Raw genomic sequence first — 19177 nt, 5'->3', positions numbered from 1 at the left:
AAGATTCCAAAATAATCTGTTCATGTGTTTCACCAACTTCAGCATTAAACAGATTTTTCTCTCTAACATCTAAAGACTATGTTTCCCATGTTGCAACTGAAGATAGTTTTGACCTGTTCAAAGCCAGCTCAAGGAAGTTTTTCCTTCAACTTCTTGGCCAAATTCTATGTGGTTTAAAACCCAGGTCTCCATTTTGTCTTTTAGATCAAACAATTTCAATTCCTTCATCCTTTTCTTGAGCAACCATGCTTCATAGCTCTTATTAGTTTTCATGTAGGCAAAACCAGATGTTTTGTGCTGTATTAGCCCCTGATGCAGTTCAGAACAGTACCTGGGATTACTGCTTCAAAAAAACAAGTCAGGGGATGGTGACACGGATCACTTATCTTCTGGAAATCATTTTGCATTCCACTGACATACTACTGGTATTTCCAGAGGCAGAGAGTGAAGAAAACACACTGTGTTGCAAGTTTAAGTTTCTTTCATGCTCTTACAGTATTTAGAGAGGAAGAATTGCCTTATGCCTACATTCTAAATAGAGTAACAGCCTCCTTCAACTGCTTCAATAGAAGTAGATTACACTGGAAAATATATGAAAAGCATCTGCTTCTGTACATCTCAGGTTTTGCAACCAAAAGCAAAGCTATTAAAAAAAATTGGTATTTCCAATTGATCTAATAAAAGAGGAAACAAATTCTAACTCAAGACACACATACATGAACTTGTTAATAGTATTTTTCAGGTCCCCATAAGCAGCTTTCAAGGTAAACCTCTGACCCAGAACTCCCTTTTTACCCTGTTAAGCCAGCAAGCTTTGTTTTTCCTTGGACACCTGGCCTCTTTCTCAGCTGAGTTCCACTGTCTGTTTTCTCTTCAGCCTGTCCTCTGAAAGACCCTCTTCTATGTTCTCTCTCTCTTATATTCAACGAACTTCCCCATCTGTCACTCTGCTGAGCACACTGACTGCTAGTAACCATTTGGGATTTCAGAGGCATTAAAGTACAAGCTCTATCACGTACAGCCTGCTATCATTTAAAGTGAACTTAAGAAATAAAATTGCATGTTGCACATTAAGACATTTGTTTATACAAATTTGAATTGCTTAAAATTTTTATTATCCACAGAACAACGGGTACCTGGCATACAAACAATTACAGCCTGATGTTGAATCCTCAGACTTGCATCTTTGTATGATGCCACAGAATCACAAACTGGCTTGAGGTTGGAATGGACCTCTGGAGGGCACCTGCTCAGACAGGTCTGTGGCATCCCACCCTTAAGGGGAAGGCAGAACCTAAGATTCAAAAATACTCTTGGTCAAAAAGAATTACAAAAGTCAGTGGGCCTGTAAAAACTTACAAAGTTTTTATTAGTAAATTCCATACACTTTATATGGAAATCTGTATAAGTTAGTCGCTGATACCTCAGTATAAGAATATGGCAGTGGGATTTGGATAAAGGTAGGACGCAAGGCAAAAGAGATGAAATAAAGAGGGGGAAATGAAGATCATCTGCTCCATGACCAGAGTCCTCTTGATCCAGCTCATCAGCTGGGTGATCTATCCAGAGACCTGAGGCACACAGGCACCTGAGCTTTGTGGGGGTACCACTCCATAGCAAGTTTCTTGCTTTCTATGCAAATTAGTTCACATGCACGATCCATTCTTCTAGCCCTTTCTGAAAATGGGTCAGAGGGCTTCAGCAGTCCTCAGTGGTCCTGATACCTCTACAGACTATGCCCATTTCCCAACCTTCTTCCTGCCCTGTACCATGTTTTTCTTATCTCCAGGAGCTGGAACAAGGACAGTCATCCCAGAAAAGTGCTGCCCTACCCCTCTAGGGCCCCCCTTCTCCAGCCACAGCCTGTTCTTTCTCAGTATTATTATTACAAACAATCCTTGGGTGGCTCCACGGCTATCTATGGGTGCTTGAGACATACACATTACCCCACTTATCTTGTAGGCTTCTACAAGGTCAGCCTGGAGACAGTAGACCAGGACCATGTCCAGATGACATTTTAACATCACCAAGGATAGAGGTTCTACAACCAGCTCTGTCCCAGTGCTCAGTCACTCTCACATTAAAAAAAGGAACATGACTGCTTTAGTTTGTGCTCATTGCTTCTGGTCCTGTTATTGGACATCACTGAAAAGAGTCTAGTTCTGTCTTCTGTAAAACCTCCCTTCGGGTATTTGCCCACATTAACATGATAATTTCAGTTTCTGCATCCACAGAGGAGGAAAAGATGCAAGTTAGAAAGTGAGGCTAGAAAAGAGCTTGGAAGACAAATCAGACTTCAGACAATGAAAGGTCCATTTTTCCCTCTTGTAAGGTGAAATAACTTCCACCTGAGAAAAAAAGCTTTACAAATGCCTCTGTCAATTTAAACAAACAAGCTTATCCTGCTCAGCAAATCAAACCACACTTGTTTGACAGAATCTGATAGCAAAACTATGTTCATTTGCATGTATAATACTCTCATTCCTTAGTCCTCCAAAAGTAACCACTGTACTGATTTCATTATATTGGTTGGGAATGCTGCAGTCAATGAGCTTTACTCATTGACTGCAATCACATGATCACAGAACCAATTAGGTTGGAAAAGACCTTAAGATCATCAGGTCCAACCATTAAATACAGCACTGCCAAGTCAACCACTACACCTTGTAAGTGTCACATCCACACAACTTCTAAATACCTCCAGGTTTAGTAGTTCCTCCACTTCCGAGGGCAGTCTGTTCTACTGCTTGAGAACATTTGCAGTGAGAAGTTCTTCCTGATATGCAATATTCCTAATATCCAATATTCCTAATATCTAAACCTCCCCTGGTGCAACTTGAGGCCATTCCCTCTTAAGGTCCTATCACTTGTTACTTGGGAGAAGAGGCTGACCTCCATCTGGCTACAATCTCCTTTTACTTAGTTACAGAGAGCAATAAGGTCTCCCCTGAGCTTCCTTTTCTCCAGGCTAAACAACCTCAGCTCCCTCAGCAGCTCCTCATAGGACATGTTCTCTACATTCTTGTCTAGACCCTAATTATACAGGCAATCCTATCTGGACTTTCTGAATAGTGCCATGACCTTGAGATCAAAGTCTCAAGGATCCTATCTATCTCCTGTTACACAGCCCATCATGGCTGGGTGTTACTGATAATTTAGCTGAAGACATATAAATTTTTACTACTAGAGGTGTCAAGCAATGATATCAGACACCAATAGGAAATCCAGCTCCACTCCACTGGCTCTTTATCTTTTAATTTGCACAGATTTGAGAATTATTAATTTTTTTAACTAAATATTTTGAATTACTAGCATTTTTGATCAAAAAAAACCCCAGAAAAATACAAAAAGGGCAAAGAACATTGCTGTACCAAATAAAAATGACCTTTATCCTACATTGCATTTATATTCTGCATCAGCTTCTTCTTGAGAAAAGACCCAAGAGCATGATGTAAACTTGCTTAAAAAGAGGCAAAGGTGCCTCTTGAGCTCAAAGAATTTTAACATTATCTTTGAGAAAGTATTGAAAATCCTATCTAGCAATTTATAAGAATGATATCATATTCTATCTTAGGATAGTTCATCATTCACTGAGGAAGATACATATTACAAACGCCAATGCCTTTGCCAAACATTAACCACAACATCTAAATTATAACCTACTTAGACAGTATCTGAGATTAAGCAATCCCAAAAGCCATAGCTTTTTATACACCGGTGTGTTTGCATGCCTGACTTCCCTGGCATTTGAAGCCGGCTTTCCCATGTTCACGGCAGCCTGTTGCCAATTCAGACCCAAAAAGGGGTGGCATATGGAGCATCAGATGCACTCATCCACACCGTTCAGCCATACACGGACATACACAGGCACGTCACACCTGCCAGAGTGCATGCTAACATACCTTCACCACAACACGCTTATGCATGCTGCTTTTAATCATGAACTTTAACCAAATGTAATAATTTAACTTCTTCAAACTCCGCAGCCGTCTCCTCCAACGGCACACCGACAATCCCAGAAAGATGCTGGGATAGTTTTGTGGTGAGCACACGACTCCCAGCCCAGCACAGCCACAGCCCCAGGGCAGGCAGTCCTCTCTCCCCGCTACAGCCGAGCTGAGCCCCCCGACCCGACACGGAGCACTCGGGCACTCACCAGGAGGCGCTCCCCAGGCTGCCGCTCTCCAGGGTGCGGACCCAGGGCTTGTACCACTGGATCTGCTCGGCGACATCCCCCCAGACCTTCTCGGGCTCCGCCAGGCATGACCGAAAAACTTCCTCGTACTTGCCCAGCGCCCGGGAGGAGGCGGAGGAGGCGGCGCGGCCGCCGGGCGGCGGGCGGGGGGCGGCCGTGGCCCGGGTCGGCAGCGGGAGCGGGACGCCCGCACAAGGCCGGCCCGGCCGCCGCCAGGCACCACCGCCCCGGCCCGCCACCGCCCCGCTAAGCTTTGGCAGCGCCGCCAGCTTGCCCAGGAAACCCATCGTCCACGGCCTTCCAGGGAGAGGGGACACACTGGCTTCTCTAGGGCTCCAAAACGCCCTCGGGCGGGACGGGACGGCAACGGCTCCCGGGGGCCGGCGGGGCACGGCGGGACAGCCCCCGCAGCCGGCCGGGCCGGGCTCAACTGCCCCGCCCGCGCCCCGGCCCTGCCCCCGCGGGCCGCCATCCCTCGGAGCTTCCGGGAAGCGGCCGGAGCGGGGCACGGAGGGCTGGGGCCGGGGCCGGGGCTGGGGCACGGAGGGTCGGCGCACGGAGGGCCGGGGCCGGGGCACGGAGGGTCGGGGCCGGGGCCGGAGTCGGGGACGGGGCGTCCGGACCCGCCAGCGCTTGGCAGCGACCGAAGGCAGCGGAGAGACTGAAAAAGGAGACCGACACCTCAAAGTGTTTCTGACTTACCGGTCTGCGGGACGCGTAGCCAGAGTACTTTTCCAAGTATTTATTTTGAAAGATACTCTTGCTTTGTGAAACTTACCCATGATAAGGAGGCATACTGCTTGTGCCAGCAGAAAAAAAAAAAAAAAGTTCATTCTGCTTTTCAGAAGGTCGCTATCATCTCTAGTGGGTCTTCTGTTTTGCTCATTATGGTGTATATTTAGAAATCCTTCTTGAGTTTCAGTGTGCGTGATTCAGAGTATTATAATGCTCAAGTCAGTTAAGACATACACCAGCTTCAAATGTTATTTTATCATTTAAGAAATTATTTTACTGCTTTAATAGCCCTATCCATTACAGGTTACTCAGGATATTCTTCCATAATCACTTTATAAGAATGTCATATAGCAAAGAGGAACTCTATAATATGTTTTATATTCATTATTAATTTAGGAACCTGTTTCTTGATTGCTGTTGAATTAGTGCAATTGCTGTTGAATTAGTGTTATGTTCTTATAGAAGAAGAGGAACATCACAATTTATCACACAAAGGAATAAGGGATGAGAAGAAACAGACTGTTTACCCACTACAGTAGGTTTAATACATTAAATCAGTGTATTATCCTGGCTCAAAATACATGAGGGGTGGAGTTCAAGTTCATCAGAAGTTTTAGGTCATCTTGAATATCCCTAATGGTCTTCAGCATAAAGACTAGTTGCTGCTTCTGTTTCTGAGGCCTATATAATTATGTCATAGAGTTCCTCCTGATCAGTGCTGTGTGAAATACCTCACCTCACTCTCCTCCCTATCTGTGTTACAATAGCATAAAGTAAGTAAGTACTAAGTAGCATAATGGCATTTCCAAAAATGCTCAAGTTACAAATAGAGACTTATTTCTTAAAAAGAAGTTAAAACCCAAAAAACCTCAAGCACCTGAAGCACTAAGTGGACATTTTATTTAGCAAAGTTCCTTACTGCTACAGCATGCCAACAAATCAAGAAAATTAAAAATACATTAAAAAGAAAATGTTTCAAATTTAACAATTTTATTATTTTGCCCATATTTTCATCACTTTGACAGGACTTTTGCTGCCAACAGAGTTCAGTAGTCAAAGTTCTAAAATAAATAAAGGAAAATAAAGAGAAGCTTGCAGGTACTGTAAACAGTGTTGACACCATGACAGCCCTGAAATCAGATATTGCTTCTGGATTGTACAAATATGCCTGAAGAACACAACCTCCCAGTCAGGACACACATAGTTGATCTTAGCATTTAAAAAATAACCCCAGGATTATATTTTACATTTCCTACCTCTATAATGGGTAGGCTAATTTTGACTTAAAAGAAAAATTCTGATTTAAAATTATTACAGAATCACAATTAATTTTTGTGTGTGTGTGTTCCTGCTCAGAAATCATCACACCCAGATGTGTGATGTTCACAATCCCACTCTGGCTGAGTACAGTGCATTGACGGTGTACCAGAGCTCTGCAGTTTTACAAGAGGTATCTCTTGTTAATCCCACTTCCCCAATTCAAATCCCTGGAGGTACATTATGCACTCCCAATGAGTAACCCTTCATACTGTTTGCCTTACAAGCTCCCTTCTTTTGATCACCAGCACTGCCATCGATGCCCATCTAATTAGGAGAAGCCCTATAGCCATTGCTATAACCAGCAGCCAGCCTCTGGGTGGTGATAGCAATCTGTTTCTGAGCTGGAACAACACCTCCCTTTTCCCTAAAGGGGAGAAAACTCTGGAGGGCAGGCCAGCTAAAATATTTAAGTGTATGTAACAGGCTAGTTGTACACACTAACACTGAACAAGGTAGCCTGAACTATAAACATGTAATGTGTCTGGAAATACCTAATATTTCTTGTGGTTTTGAAGAGTGGTACTAACCATTTTTCCACTCTGTCCATAGTGTGTTTAATGTGAAGTTGTAAGTATTAAGCAAAGGAATGTGCACTGGAACAGTAAACAATGGTATTAATTTTGAATATAGTCTTACTAGAAATGCTATGCTAGAGGTGTAGGGGATACAAGTGAACTTAATAGGAACAAGAAGTGCATTAAATTCTTATTTAAGCTAGCATCCTACTGATGGAATGTCACCTGAAGGAATGTTTCAAATGAATATCTGTGGAATGTACTTCATTAATTAAACTCATCACACCTCATACAGATAGCTAAGAAGGTAAAGAAGGAATTGCTGTTCTCCCAACTGCACACTATTGATTTAAGCTTCACTTACAAACACCATTATAGCAGATTTCTGAACTGATTAATTTTCCCTCTAATACTTTTTTTTTTTTGCAAAATGTGATGTTCCTGAAATTCACACTCTACAAAGAATTCTGAAGTAATGTCAAGCGATGTGTGTAGCAATTACCCTTGTAGCTGTAGACTTTCGTCTCTATGCATACATCTAGCAAAGAACAAACTATGAAACATGGCCTGATACTTCTGCAAGTGAAAAGTCTTATCTGAAGCCTTTGTCTTGTTCAATTTTTTTTTTCACAGAGCTGCATCCTCTAGTGTAAGCTATGCATGTTTGAAGATACATGTTTCTTGAAAACAGATCAGCAGAAAAGTATTAAAAGTATCATCTCCTATATATTAAATGCGTTGATTGTCCTAGTACACAGAACTTTGGTAATTCAAATTTCAGTTAGAGACCTTTTATAAGCACAAAGTTAAACTGTCGCTAAAGAATTTGTATGTATGTTAAATTACTTTGCTTTGGTTCTGTACCACCTTTTGTCCAACTTTTAGACTGCATCTGTCTCAAAAACACTGCTAGTCCTGTATGAATAAGTTTCACTTACAGCACTTACATCCAAAATTAAAGGCAGTCACAGTTTTCTAAAATATGCAGTGGTGTGCAGAGTTGAGCTCAAGCCAAAATAAACTTTTCTGTTTCCATGAAAGGTGATGGAAATATTATCAGTAACCACCATTTTCTAAGGCACATAAGTAGAGGTAGTTATTATTCCAGTTTAATGTCCAGTCTTAGAATATTAAATATATCACAGTGGTTTTGAAATCTATTAAAACTTTTGTAAAAAATTCTAAATAATTAAATTATTGCTTGAAAAAAAGTCAATGTTCAATTGCCTCTCTGCCCACCAAGGAGCTGGGAATTCATGTCCTTCTGTTTATTTCTGTCTCTGGCCATGAGGGTTTGGTGTGCTGGGAGATAAATGATGAGGACTTAGAAAAACAAGAGAACATCTGTCTCGGCAGACAGAAGCACTTTTTACATACTTCTGGAAAGTGCTGAAATCAAAGTCTGACTCAATCCTTGTGAAAATGGGTTAGAAATCCTCTGGGGTGAAAATGTGATTCTAGTTTCAGTTATTACTGATGTTATCATTTGGTTACTTGAGGAGGTCTTACAGTTCAGGACAGTCTGTATTTCATTCTTTTTTCCCCCCCCCCCAGATCTAAATTCTTCTTCTGAACATATTTTGGGCTTTGAAAATATGAGAAACAAAACCAGATAGATAATTTAAAGATTCCTTAATTTAAAAACAAACCAAAACCAAACTATCTAAAATCAAACTAAAACCAAAATCAAACAAACCAGCTAAAAAAACAACTCCACATTATGTCACCTAACAAATCAAGACCATGAAAGCAAAATATTTCATGCAAAAGCAAAATTTATGATATGTTCTTCAGTATTTAGGCATGCTAGAGGAAAGAGTCCATGGTAAATTCCTTGTAGAATTTTGCCTTCTGTGTTGCATTTCTGCTATTGGGGATTTAAATTGTAAACCTGATGCAATTTTTATGAAGACTGTTGTTGAACTTTGATTTTTAAGTAATCCATGTCCCTGAGCTGCCCAGATTCCTGAAAGTGCTAATTATTGATTATTTGTCTCTACAAGAGTAAAATATGCTGTTTTATCCAGTGCTGTTCCCATTTCTTTCATATGCCTCTTCCACTGTTTTCCAGATGACTACACCAGAACCATCATAGGCAAAAGGACTGTTATTACAAAAATTTCAAATTTAAATATATGTTCTTTGAAGGGGACTGAAGGACTTCAGGCACTGACCTTCTTATTGATGTTTCTTTTGAACTTGATAACAAAAATAACCATGGATTTCACAATTCATTTTTTTTACCCAGAAAATTGTCTTTTTCACAGAATTATGATAAATTCCATTAACCCTCAGTCTAAGCGTTAGTGTTAATGTCAGCATTGTCATAAAAATAATTTTAAAATTACCTTTTATAGAAATATTTCTTATCAGCAACACTTTCTGAAATAGAGAATACAGCCCAAGGAGTAAGAAGAAGTTAGGCAGTGCTGGAAGAACTCCATGATTAAAAATTACAAGAAGTCCTATTTGCAACCTTCAATGACTAAGATAAAACAAAAAAGCTGATTTTTTTTCCAGAATATCCAGGCTTGACTAGACCAAAGGTACACTGATTCTGTTTTCTGTCTAGGAGGGATGAGGAGGGTGAGGGGAGATATAGTTTGTATGCAGGTAAAGATGAAAATTAAAAACCACAAAACTACATATGCTAAAGATTTTCAAAACAATACCTAAAATGTAGTACTGAGCTGCTTTCACACTCAAAGCTCTGAATTTCGCATCAGAGCTCTGGGTGCACAAAGAGTGCAGAAATTGCATTGTTGCCTGGGCTAAAGACTCATTGGACACCCTGAGGAGCACAGAGTGAGGCTGGCACAGCTTTAGTATTTATCTCCTTTTTTGTCACATCCCTTTGCAAGAAGCTTGGCTAGGAGCCTGGCCCATGGTCAATTATCATATCAGCATGTACTGAAAGGCCTCTTTTTCTAAAATCAACTTCAACTTAATCTGCTCCATTTCTGGTCGTGTCCCAAAGTTTCATTCTTGCAATCCCATTCTCAACAGTTGCTGGATTTTGTTCTTGTGACATATTTCATTATCCTTATTCCACTACATGACTGTTCACTGCATGACAAGAAGAGTTAATGTTCAAACACCGTGGTGATGTGCTGCTTTAGTTGATCTGCAGAATTGTCTTGCAAACAAACAAGAAACTGACACCTAAACTGACTAAGTGTTATTTTAATAACATATTTCATTGCAACTGTCTTCTATTACTGTGCTAAATTTTAAGCATGCAGGATCATCCAGAGCTGTACAACAACTAATTCTGTGAATTTTTTGAATGATCCCACTTTTGAGTGGCTCCGACTGGTAAAGAACAGACGAAATTTCACAGCAGCTTAGGGAAGAAATAGTATCTGTCAGTCAGTTTGCCCCAAATAACATCAGTAATAATCTCTGAAAATAGCTTTTTCTATAGCTCATCTTGCAAATTAGCATGTCACAGGATTCCTGAAGAATCTAAATAAGAAAAATAGGCATGAATTCAGGCCCAAGAATATTGTATAAAGCAGAAAAACTTATTGGTAAGCCAAGAGCAAAACTGTGTGCCCAAATCCATTTAGTTAAACATTCAAGTCCACATTTTCTCATGGCCTCATGCTTTTATGGTGCTGAAATGGGCTGCCAGATGTTCACATTTGTACCCTCAGGAATCCAACTCCAGAATTAAATTCCTATAGTAATTTTAGATTGCAAGGTAAAATTTTAGACTCACTAAATTTAGGCCAAAAGTCATTAATTATAAAAGAGCAGAGGCTACATGCCCACCCCCAAGATACTATTTTTTTATTAATGTCTCAATAGTTATTTTTACCAGTGTAAGAATGAGTACAGCAGATTCATGGAACTAACCCAACTTTTCACAAATCAAGGAGAAATTCAATGTCAAAGACAGTGAAGAACCTTCTGCCATCATGATAATTTCTGGAAGCTCTATGGAACTGGAAAAAAGACAGGAAAACCAATTTCTCTGTTAAAGCAATGTCAATGAAGTGGATGTCAATGAGGCAGACATAGCAAATTGAAATCTGGTCATTTGCCTTACCATTGCTGTCCTATTTTTCTTCTCCAAGCACCCTGAAATTTACTCAAAGTAGATATGTGGTTCTGATTTTAAGGGTCAAAGGAAAGAATTTCAACATGCATACTGCATGTTCAAATGTTTGCTCACTTCTATTATGGGAAAGCAGTGAATGACTTCTGTGTATGTGTTTTAGGTAGTGTACAAAATTGAATCTTCAGGATTTGTTTTTCCATAATAGATGTAGGGGGCTTATGCTCAGTATTTCTGCTCACTAGAGTAGCTGGCTTACTTGTAAACCTACAGAACATTCATCTGGTTCTTCCTGAGTTATCCAGAGTGTTTATTTAGAATTATCTAACAAATTATATTTTATTGTGTAATTTAATAGCAGAAGTTAAATTTCCTATTTATTTTGAATATATATCTCTCTAGTTAGAGAGCCATGTTGTTGTTACCACAGCCTTACAGAAGACTGAATTAATGAATATTTGTGTGAAATGTTTAGAAATTCATTACAGAGGACAGCTTAATCATCCAATACGAGCCTGGGAATTTGTGATAATTTTAGAGCCAAGTCTTTTGGGCTACACCCAAACATTGTTTTATTGGGTGTCAAACCCCAAAGAGCCCATTTAAATTGTTGTGTCTATATATAATGGTCTCTAGAAACTAGACTCCAAAGTCTGATTTCTTGGCCTCTGGGAATATTATGCTAGCAAAACCAATGTCCAGGCTCTACATCTCGTGGTGAATATAAACAAATTCTCAGGAAAAAGCTGAGTCTTTACTTTTCAAATAGACTTGGGTTTCATCTCATAAAAATTTTATATGCCCTCATTAACAGCTGAAAATTATTTTTATATGAAGTAAATGCTTTGATATTTTAAAAAAGTCTCTTGTAAAAAGCCACCCTGAAGGATGCCTCTCCCTCTGTGGAACGCTATGGTATTTCATATGAAATAAAAAGCATCCTTTCTTGTAACAATTGGAAAAGCCAGACGGAATTTTCTGTAAAATTCAATTCCCAAAAAGCTGACCTATTTTTTTCACAGATAATATATTTAATGAAAGAAATAAATTCTCAGCATTCTGTTTTTCCCATAACATTATTTGTCACTCTTTACACCATTTATGGATTGCTCTTTGTCTTCTTTCCTTTTACTTAGGTAATAGGTAAACTTAGAAATCAAAAGCTAAAACCCTCTCACTCTGGCACTAACAAACCAAACAATAGCTAAAACACCATAAATAAAATAGAAAAATTTGCTGTTTCTGCTTATTAATTGCACCATAGCCAAATATCACAAGGTTCATTATTAATAATTATACAAATCTAGACCCTGTGAGCTACACAATCACTGACCAACCCAAACTACCTCATAAATTGTACGGAAGATCTTGCTATAAAGAGTATGAAACTATTGTGGATATTTTCGCATGGCTTATCAGATTGGCCATTAGCTTCTATTTCTGGTGATCAAGAATTCTGAACACTAGAAAATATGATGAATTACCAATTCAAGTCTCCTTCCAAAGCTAACAGCATGGCTCAAATAGGTTAAGTTTTTTAGAAAAACTATCATAAGATTTTCTGTTCCATCACTACCTAGTTTATTATGAGGTATTACCAATCTTAAAAATCTTCACATCCAAGAATCCTCATCTATAGGAAAACATTGCAATCATATATGTTTCTTTACATTCTAGTAAAACAACAGCCTGACTAAACACAAAGAATAGTAAAAGATACGGATAAATTTAAAGACCTAAATTAATTTCAAATAAATTAATTAGAGAAACAAATACTTCTCCAAAAAGTTTTTCTGGTATTTTTTGGCATTAACAGTCTCATTTTCTTAGGAACTCCAAAAATAAGAACAGAATGTCTCAATATCAACCAGTAGATTTATTTTCAGCTGTCTGATCAGGATGTGTTAGGATCAAGACCAATTCCCTCTGATTTCTGTTTCAATACCTGCAGTGCTAGTTCAAGCAACAGGGCTGTATAGATCTAACAGCTGAATAACAATCATTATCCTCAGCCTTAGTACTCAGTGAAAAGGGTAATGATAATTCCATTGTAATTTCAATGATGATTTTCATCTTCATATGCTGAATATATTCTGCATACATTCTTAAGGCTTTTAGAATTTTTTCAAGGTTACCTCTAGAACTATAAACATTTTGCAAATGCATGTTTTAATAAGAAAAATAAAGATGGTGTAATATAGAGAGTAAAAACAAGTAGCAAAATCACAAGTACTAATTTTCTTACTAACTTGATTGCCGCTTACCAAAGGAAGAATTCCTTCATTATGGCATGTCTTCACAAATATTTTAAATCTAATTTTGGTTTCTTTCTGTACATTTATAGTAAAAGGATCAGGAAGTGTAACTTAAAAAAAAAAATAAAAATAAAAGTGAACTCTAGTATAACTTCAAGCTATCCTAACTCAAATTTTCATCCTTTGTCATGAACTTTAGAAAGAAGCTGTCCTTTGTCAGCCTCAAGCAGCTCCAACTCACACTTCCTCTCTCCTAGTTGCCATTGCCAACCTGTGCAGTACAAAGGGGAGTCAGGACAGGAGTAAGAAGAAGCCTCATTTTGTTGTCCAGAGATAGGACAATGACTTGGAGATAGGAGCTGGATTTGCACTCCAGGCTTAACTCTCAGGATTATTTCACAGAATTGGAAAATTACTGAGTTTGGAAGGCACCTCTGTAGGGGAACTATCCTAAACCTCCTGCACAAGCTAGGCCACCTGGAGTCCAGATTACTTTTGAATATCTCCAATTATGTGCTAGTGCTGAGTCACCTTCACAGTAAAGAAATGTTTCATGGTGTTTGAAACAACCTGTGTTACAGTTTGTGCCCGTTGCCCCTGGGCACCACTGAAAAGAAAATGGCTGCATCCTTCCCTGAGGTGGAGGTGAGACTGACCAGCCCGTAGTTCCCTGGGTACTCTTCCTTACACTCTATGAAGATACAAGTGACATTTTCTTTCTGGCAGTCCTTGGCCATTTCTCCCAATTGCCAGGACTGATCAAAGACTATCAAGAGTGGCCTCAGGATGACATAAGCAGTCTCCCTCAGCACTTTGGGTGCATCCCATCAGGTCCCATTCATTTATGTCATGTCCAGTTTGTTTAAGGATTCTCTGACCTGATCCTCTTCCACTAAGGCTGCATCTTCCTTGCACCAGACTTTTTCCATGGTGTCTGAAACCTGGGATTGCTGATGGACAGTCTTGCTAGTAAAGACTGAGACAAATACTACATTTAGTACCTTTGCCTTTCCATGTCCTGTGTAACCAAGTCCCCTGTCTCTTTGAGCAATAGCTCCATACTTTCCCTATTCTTCCTTTTCTTGAAGCCCTTTTGTTGTTTTTGACACCCCTATCCAGATTCAATTACATTTGGGCTTTAGCTTTCCAAACTTCATCCCTTGGATGCTTGGACAATGTTTCTGTATTCCCCCCATGTTACCTGTCCTTCGTTCTACGTTCTCTATGCTTCCTTTTTGTTCTTTGAGTTTGGCTTTGTTCATCCACAGAGGATTAATGGTATTTTTGTGTGCCTTGACAGTCTTTGGGATAGAACTCTTTTGAGCTTGAGACATGAGGTTTTTGATTTTCCTTAATGGAAAATTCAGAAAAGAGAAAAGGGGAAAAGCCATTCCTCACCTACTGACTTTTTGCCTACAAAAAACACATTCATGTGTGTGAGACACAGTCCTAGAGGTACTTTCCTCACTTTGTGAATTACACCAACTTCAGTGTTCCCTCAGCCTTTTATTTGCCTACAAAAAACACATTCATGTGTGTGAGACACAGTCCTAGAGGTACTTTCCTCACTTTGAATTACACCAACTTCAGTGTTCCCTCAGCCTTTTAAAAGACAAAGTTCAGAATGCAGGCTTAAAGTTAATTGCCTCATCTGCCTAAAAATTGATTCAGACAACTTTAAATATTTTAAAATATTTTTTAAATCCCTATATCCCTTAGGTTAGGTGCCCTATAGCACTTCAGTCAGTTAAACTTGAGGACTTTTAAATAGAGGGATGTATGTTTAGATATTCTATTGAAAGGAACTCTCAAAAAGCTTGTAAAAAGGTGAAAAACACCTGTTAGATTTTGTTCTCATTTATAGAGAGTACAGAATTTTTACACTTGTTTTGCATGGCCTCATGCATTTTGAGCCTCATAATTAAATAAGGCACAAAGCAATAAGAAATGCTCTTCTTTGTTTTTGAACTTGTGATCTAGAAATGATTTGTGGTAGCTCATTATTCAGGCTGAGTTAGTTATTTCACTCATTTCTAAGACTCATGTTGTAATGAATCCTTCACAAGAAAAACACACACTGCTTATGTTAGAGCTGTATGTGCATAAGAGGGTGTTTCTGCTTTGCTGTTGCTTTTTAATCATCTTTAAATTTACTACTTCTTGTAATGGACACTTGTGTATTTATAATAGTATTCTGTTTACTCCTTAGATTATTCATGCCTGAGTGCCCTTACTGCAGAAAAATATTTAATGAGCTTCAAAAGGGTAGCACTGTAAAAACAGGGAAAATATAAAACAAGCGCCTGCATACTAATGTAAGCCTCTAGCTAAAACACATTATCCAAACCTGTCATGACAGTCTTCCCATGATGTGCTTCATTTTTAATAGGATACATTTACTCTTAATTGTAGAGTATCTCTTTACCTGATGTCTTTCTAAATGAACCAACACTGTAGCTAAGCATTTCAACAAAGCACACTCTAAACTGAATCTTTTATATGTAAAACTCCATGTATTAGCAGGCTCTTCTATTTCACATTCTGGCTTTCAGAAAATTCAGCTGTTTTGTCATGGTGACAATGGACAACTGCCACAATGAAATTCAATCTTGCCATATTCATGTTTGAATTGGATGCACAGTCCTATAATTTGCTTCAATTGCTTTTATTCAGGAAAACAGAGATTTCACTAAGTTGTGTCTTTTTGGTAAAATACTTTATTGTTCCTACCCATGCTAACTTTACAATTAATCTTCACAAAATTTTCTCTAATTGTGTTGTCACAGAACTCAATTACTTTTTTTGCTAAAAAAAGAGGGAAATCAGAATGTCCAATTTGCAACAAAACTGAAATCTACTTATTTACACACATGTTTTATATTTCCTATTTAATTCCTTCTATCTCTCTCACCTGCAAGGATTTTGAAATTTCTTGGAATTTTTTCTATTTTCTATTTCTGATCTGTAAGATTCCTGAAGTCTTCTCTGCTCTCAGTAGTGCCACATACAGTATCCTGCAATTGGCTTCTAAAGTACACTAAATATGTTATCACAGCAAATCCTTTGATCCTTCATTATTGAAGTCTCAAAAATATTTTTTCACTTTCTGCTCTATTAGTCAGGCCTCTCATCCTGCTGTCTTTGAAATGTAAAGTTTGTCTCCACTGACTGCTAAACAAAAAGCTTCAGAGTGCATGCTGTATGTTCACCTATTCTTAAATTCCCTTCACTTTCTCCTATTTCCTTTTGACTCAAAACATTTCAAATAAACAAAAATCAACAGAATTAAATCACATTTACAGTATTCTCATCCGCCATCTGTTGATGTCATTGCCTGATTCTTCTTATTTCCAAAGGCTCTTTTTAATTGTCTAATCTTGTGGTAAAACAGGTTGAGACTGAGGCTGCCCCATCCCTTGCCCTGGTTACCAAATACTTCCTCCCTTGCACAGATAGGCTGGCATTGTGCATCTCAAAAAACAATGCCATGAAATGCCTGGAAATAAAAATGGGAGTTTTGGCTATGACTTGAGTCTGATACAAGATATAGTGTGCTACTTTTCACCTTTAAAGATTTGTGTATTTATTTGTCTAGAGGGTGCAGAGAAAGGCCTTTACTCCACATCATCATTATACTGATCCAACAACAATAACTTACATTTATGAATATAGAGATAATCAGTTTAAGTAATGACATTATGTCTTGTATAATCCTTCACCTTCCATTTTAAATAAATCTGGAACAGCTCATGTTGGTGCATGGGTAAAAATTTCCCAGAGATGCCAAAACCAAAGTTCAGCTACAGAAAAGCACAACATTTAGGGTTTTATTCTCTACCCTATGTGCTGGAGACCTTGTCAGGGTTTTGTGTAATTTACAGCCTGAAGGTAAGCATTTGTATAGTGATCCATTCATGATCCTCTGAAAATGCTTAGTACCTCTTTGAAGAGATATTTTCAGAAGAGAATGCCAGTTTTCTAGGAGGAAAGCTGACAGTGTGGGGTGCTGCTTCCATGTAATGATACTGCAGGATTGCTTTTTATGGGCACACAAAATTAGCCCAGAGAATCCACAAGTTGAAATAGTCTCATGACGTTGCTCTCAAGCCTGTAACCATTGACAGAGGAATGTCATGCAACTACCTTACTTTTGAGTTTCTGATACTTCCCCTCCATAGGCAGAAAAGAGTTTGATTCCCAGGGTCCCTTAGCATCGTTGAAAGTGGTTATGAAAAGAACTGTGTGAGATGAACACCTGAAAAGGGTTTTTCTTTATCAGGCTTATATATAATGACTTTTTCATGGATTCCTATACTATGCTAAGCCTCTGGAGAACTCTAGAAGAGACATGACAATATCAGCAATATAATGAACAGGCAATTGATGGGACTCAAGAGACCAAGGTTTGCTGTTGACCTCCTAGCAAGAAATTTAAACTCTGTGCTTTAGCCTCTTCCTCTATAAAATGCAGTCTTGACAGTTATCTCCCCTGGAAGTGTTTTCAGATCAATCGGTAAAATCTGAGTTATTAACTGTTGCTTCTGTGCAGCAGCATGGGGATCAATGTGCCCTGGACGTGCAGGTTTCAGCATCCTGAATTTTTTTGCCACTTCCATTAGTCACCATGGGCCATTGACATCAAGACTGTTTGAAAAAAATTCTGCTAAAAGTAAAGACACCCCAGGTTGCTTTGCTTGCTATGTTTGTGCTTTCTGATATACAATTTTCCTCTTTCCGCACTACTCACAACAATGCATCCAGACTTGGAGATAACTGAAATGAAAAATGACTTTTCAGTTTTCATTTTAACTGGTTTTTGCTTCTATATACATTTAATGCATTCAACAAAAAATATGAGTAAGAAGATTAAATCGCAAGCTACATGGCAAATTGCTTTCCTCAGAAACAGCTGTATTAACAGCAAGGACAAAACAGTCAGAATATGGTGGGTGTCACAAGAACACAGCCTTCTCCTTCACTTCAAAGCTTAACTCCAAAATTCTTTCCTATTTCTCATCTGGGTATCGGGGATTTTAACAGATGAGGAATGGTTATTTATATGTCGCATAATAAATTATAAACATAACCTACTACAGTCATAAGTGCTTTAATTATAGGAGAAACCAGCCATAAGATGTGTGCAGGGCTATACTTATAGATATTCCAAAGAGAAATGCATTATTGCAATAGTTTCTAGGACAACCTGTCTTGGGCAATAAACAGTATATTTAAATTATTAAATCATGGGGCACAATGGGAATAGATATATAGAATGAAAAAGTTGGTGCTGAGACCCTTAATGGCTAAATTACACTTTCTTTTTTTACGAAAAAAAATCAGTTGGGGTTCTTTTTAATGTGATCCCAAACATTACATTGGTAGCATCTTAAAAGCATTGAGTGCATCTTGGAGCATTTCTTCTGCTTTATCATTATCTGAAGGGAATTCCAACTGTCTGCCCAACATCTGCTCTGTCATGTGAAATTCCAGAAATTACAAAACACGCCATATTCAATTTCTCTGTGAACATGTTACAAAAGTTTTAAACTTCAGATAGTGGCTTAGCATAAAGTTGTAAAATAAAATCTGTAAAGTCTGGTTTTGTGGTACTAACCTCTCTTCCCTCTCTAACACAACAGAAATTCTGCCCAAGGCCATGAAGCACAGCTAAATGCATCCCTGGGCAACTGGTGCTCAGTCACTGCTCAAAAGCACAACATAAGAGGGCACACTGCACTGAGTTGCTTTCTGATTGCTTAAGCAATACCTTTCTGGTTAACAAACAAAATAAAACCAGCTGTTAATTTTAGAGTGTGCATTTTCTCCTGGTTTGTTTTTTTTTTAACATGAGTAACAGTACCGGTAAATGTCATATTTCAGTGAAGTTCTTTAAAATAATTTTTATTAAAAAAGTCAGTTTCTTCCTGTAATTTTAATTTATGACCTACATTCCTCTTGCTTACTATTGCTAGTCTGCTTTTACATCAACCAGTGTTCTTTCCAGTATCAGAGCATTTGATAGTTGCCCTAGTGTTGACAATGATGTAACAACCAGGTATGTTGATACCTTCTAGTTCTGATGGAAGAACAAAAGAAA

The 19177-nt window shown here is 38.6% G+C and overlaps 1 protein-coding gene across 1 annotated transcript in view; it reads right to left on the bottom strand.

Annotated features, from left to right (window-relative positions):
- ACSS3 (acyl-CoA synthetase short chain family member 3) overlaps positions 1–4482 on the bottom strand; it is a 64145-nt gene extending 59663 nt beyond the window's left edge. The window contains exon 1 of the mRNA XM_054278225.1: positions 4157–4482. Coding sequence (XP_054134200.1) covers positions 4157–4482 — 326 coding nt within the window. The remainder of the gene's footprint in view (positions 1–4156) is intronic.
- Between the last annotated feature and the right edge of the window lie 14695 nt (positions 4483–19177).

This window comes from Melozone crissalis, unplaced genomic scaffold (assembly GCF_028551555.1).
Source record: "Melozone crissalis strain CALT ecotype California unplaced genomic scaffold, PUWL_Pcris_2 ptg000004l_1, whole genome shotgun sequence".
Taxonomy (NCBI): domain Eukaryota; kingdom Metazoa; phylum Chordata; class Aves; order Passeriformes; family Passerellidae; genus Melozone; species Melozone crissalis.
Note: the sequence above shows the minus strand (reverse complement) of the source record. Positions and strands in the feature narration are given on the sequence as shown.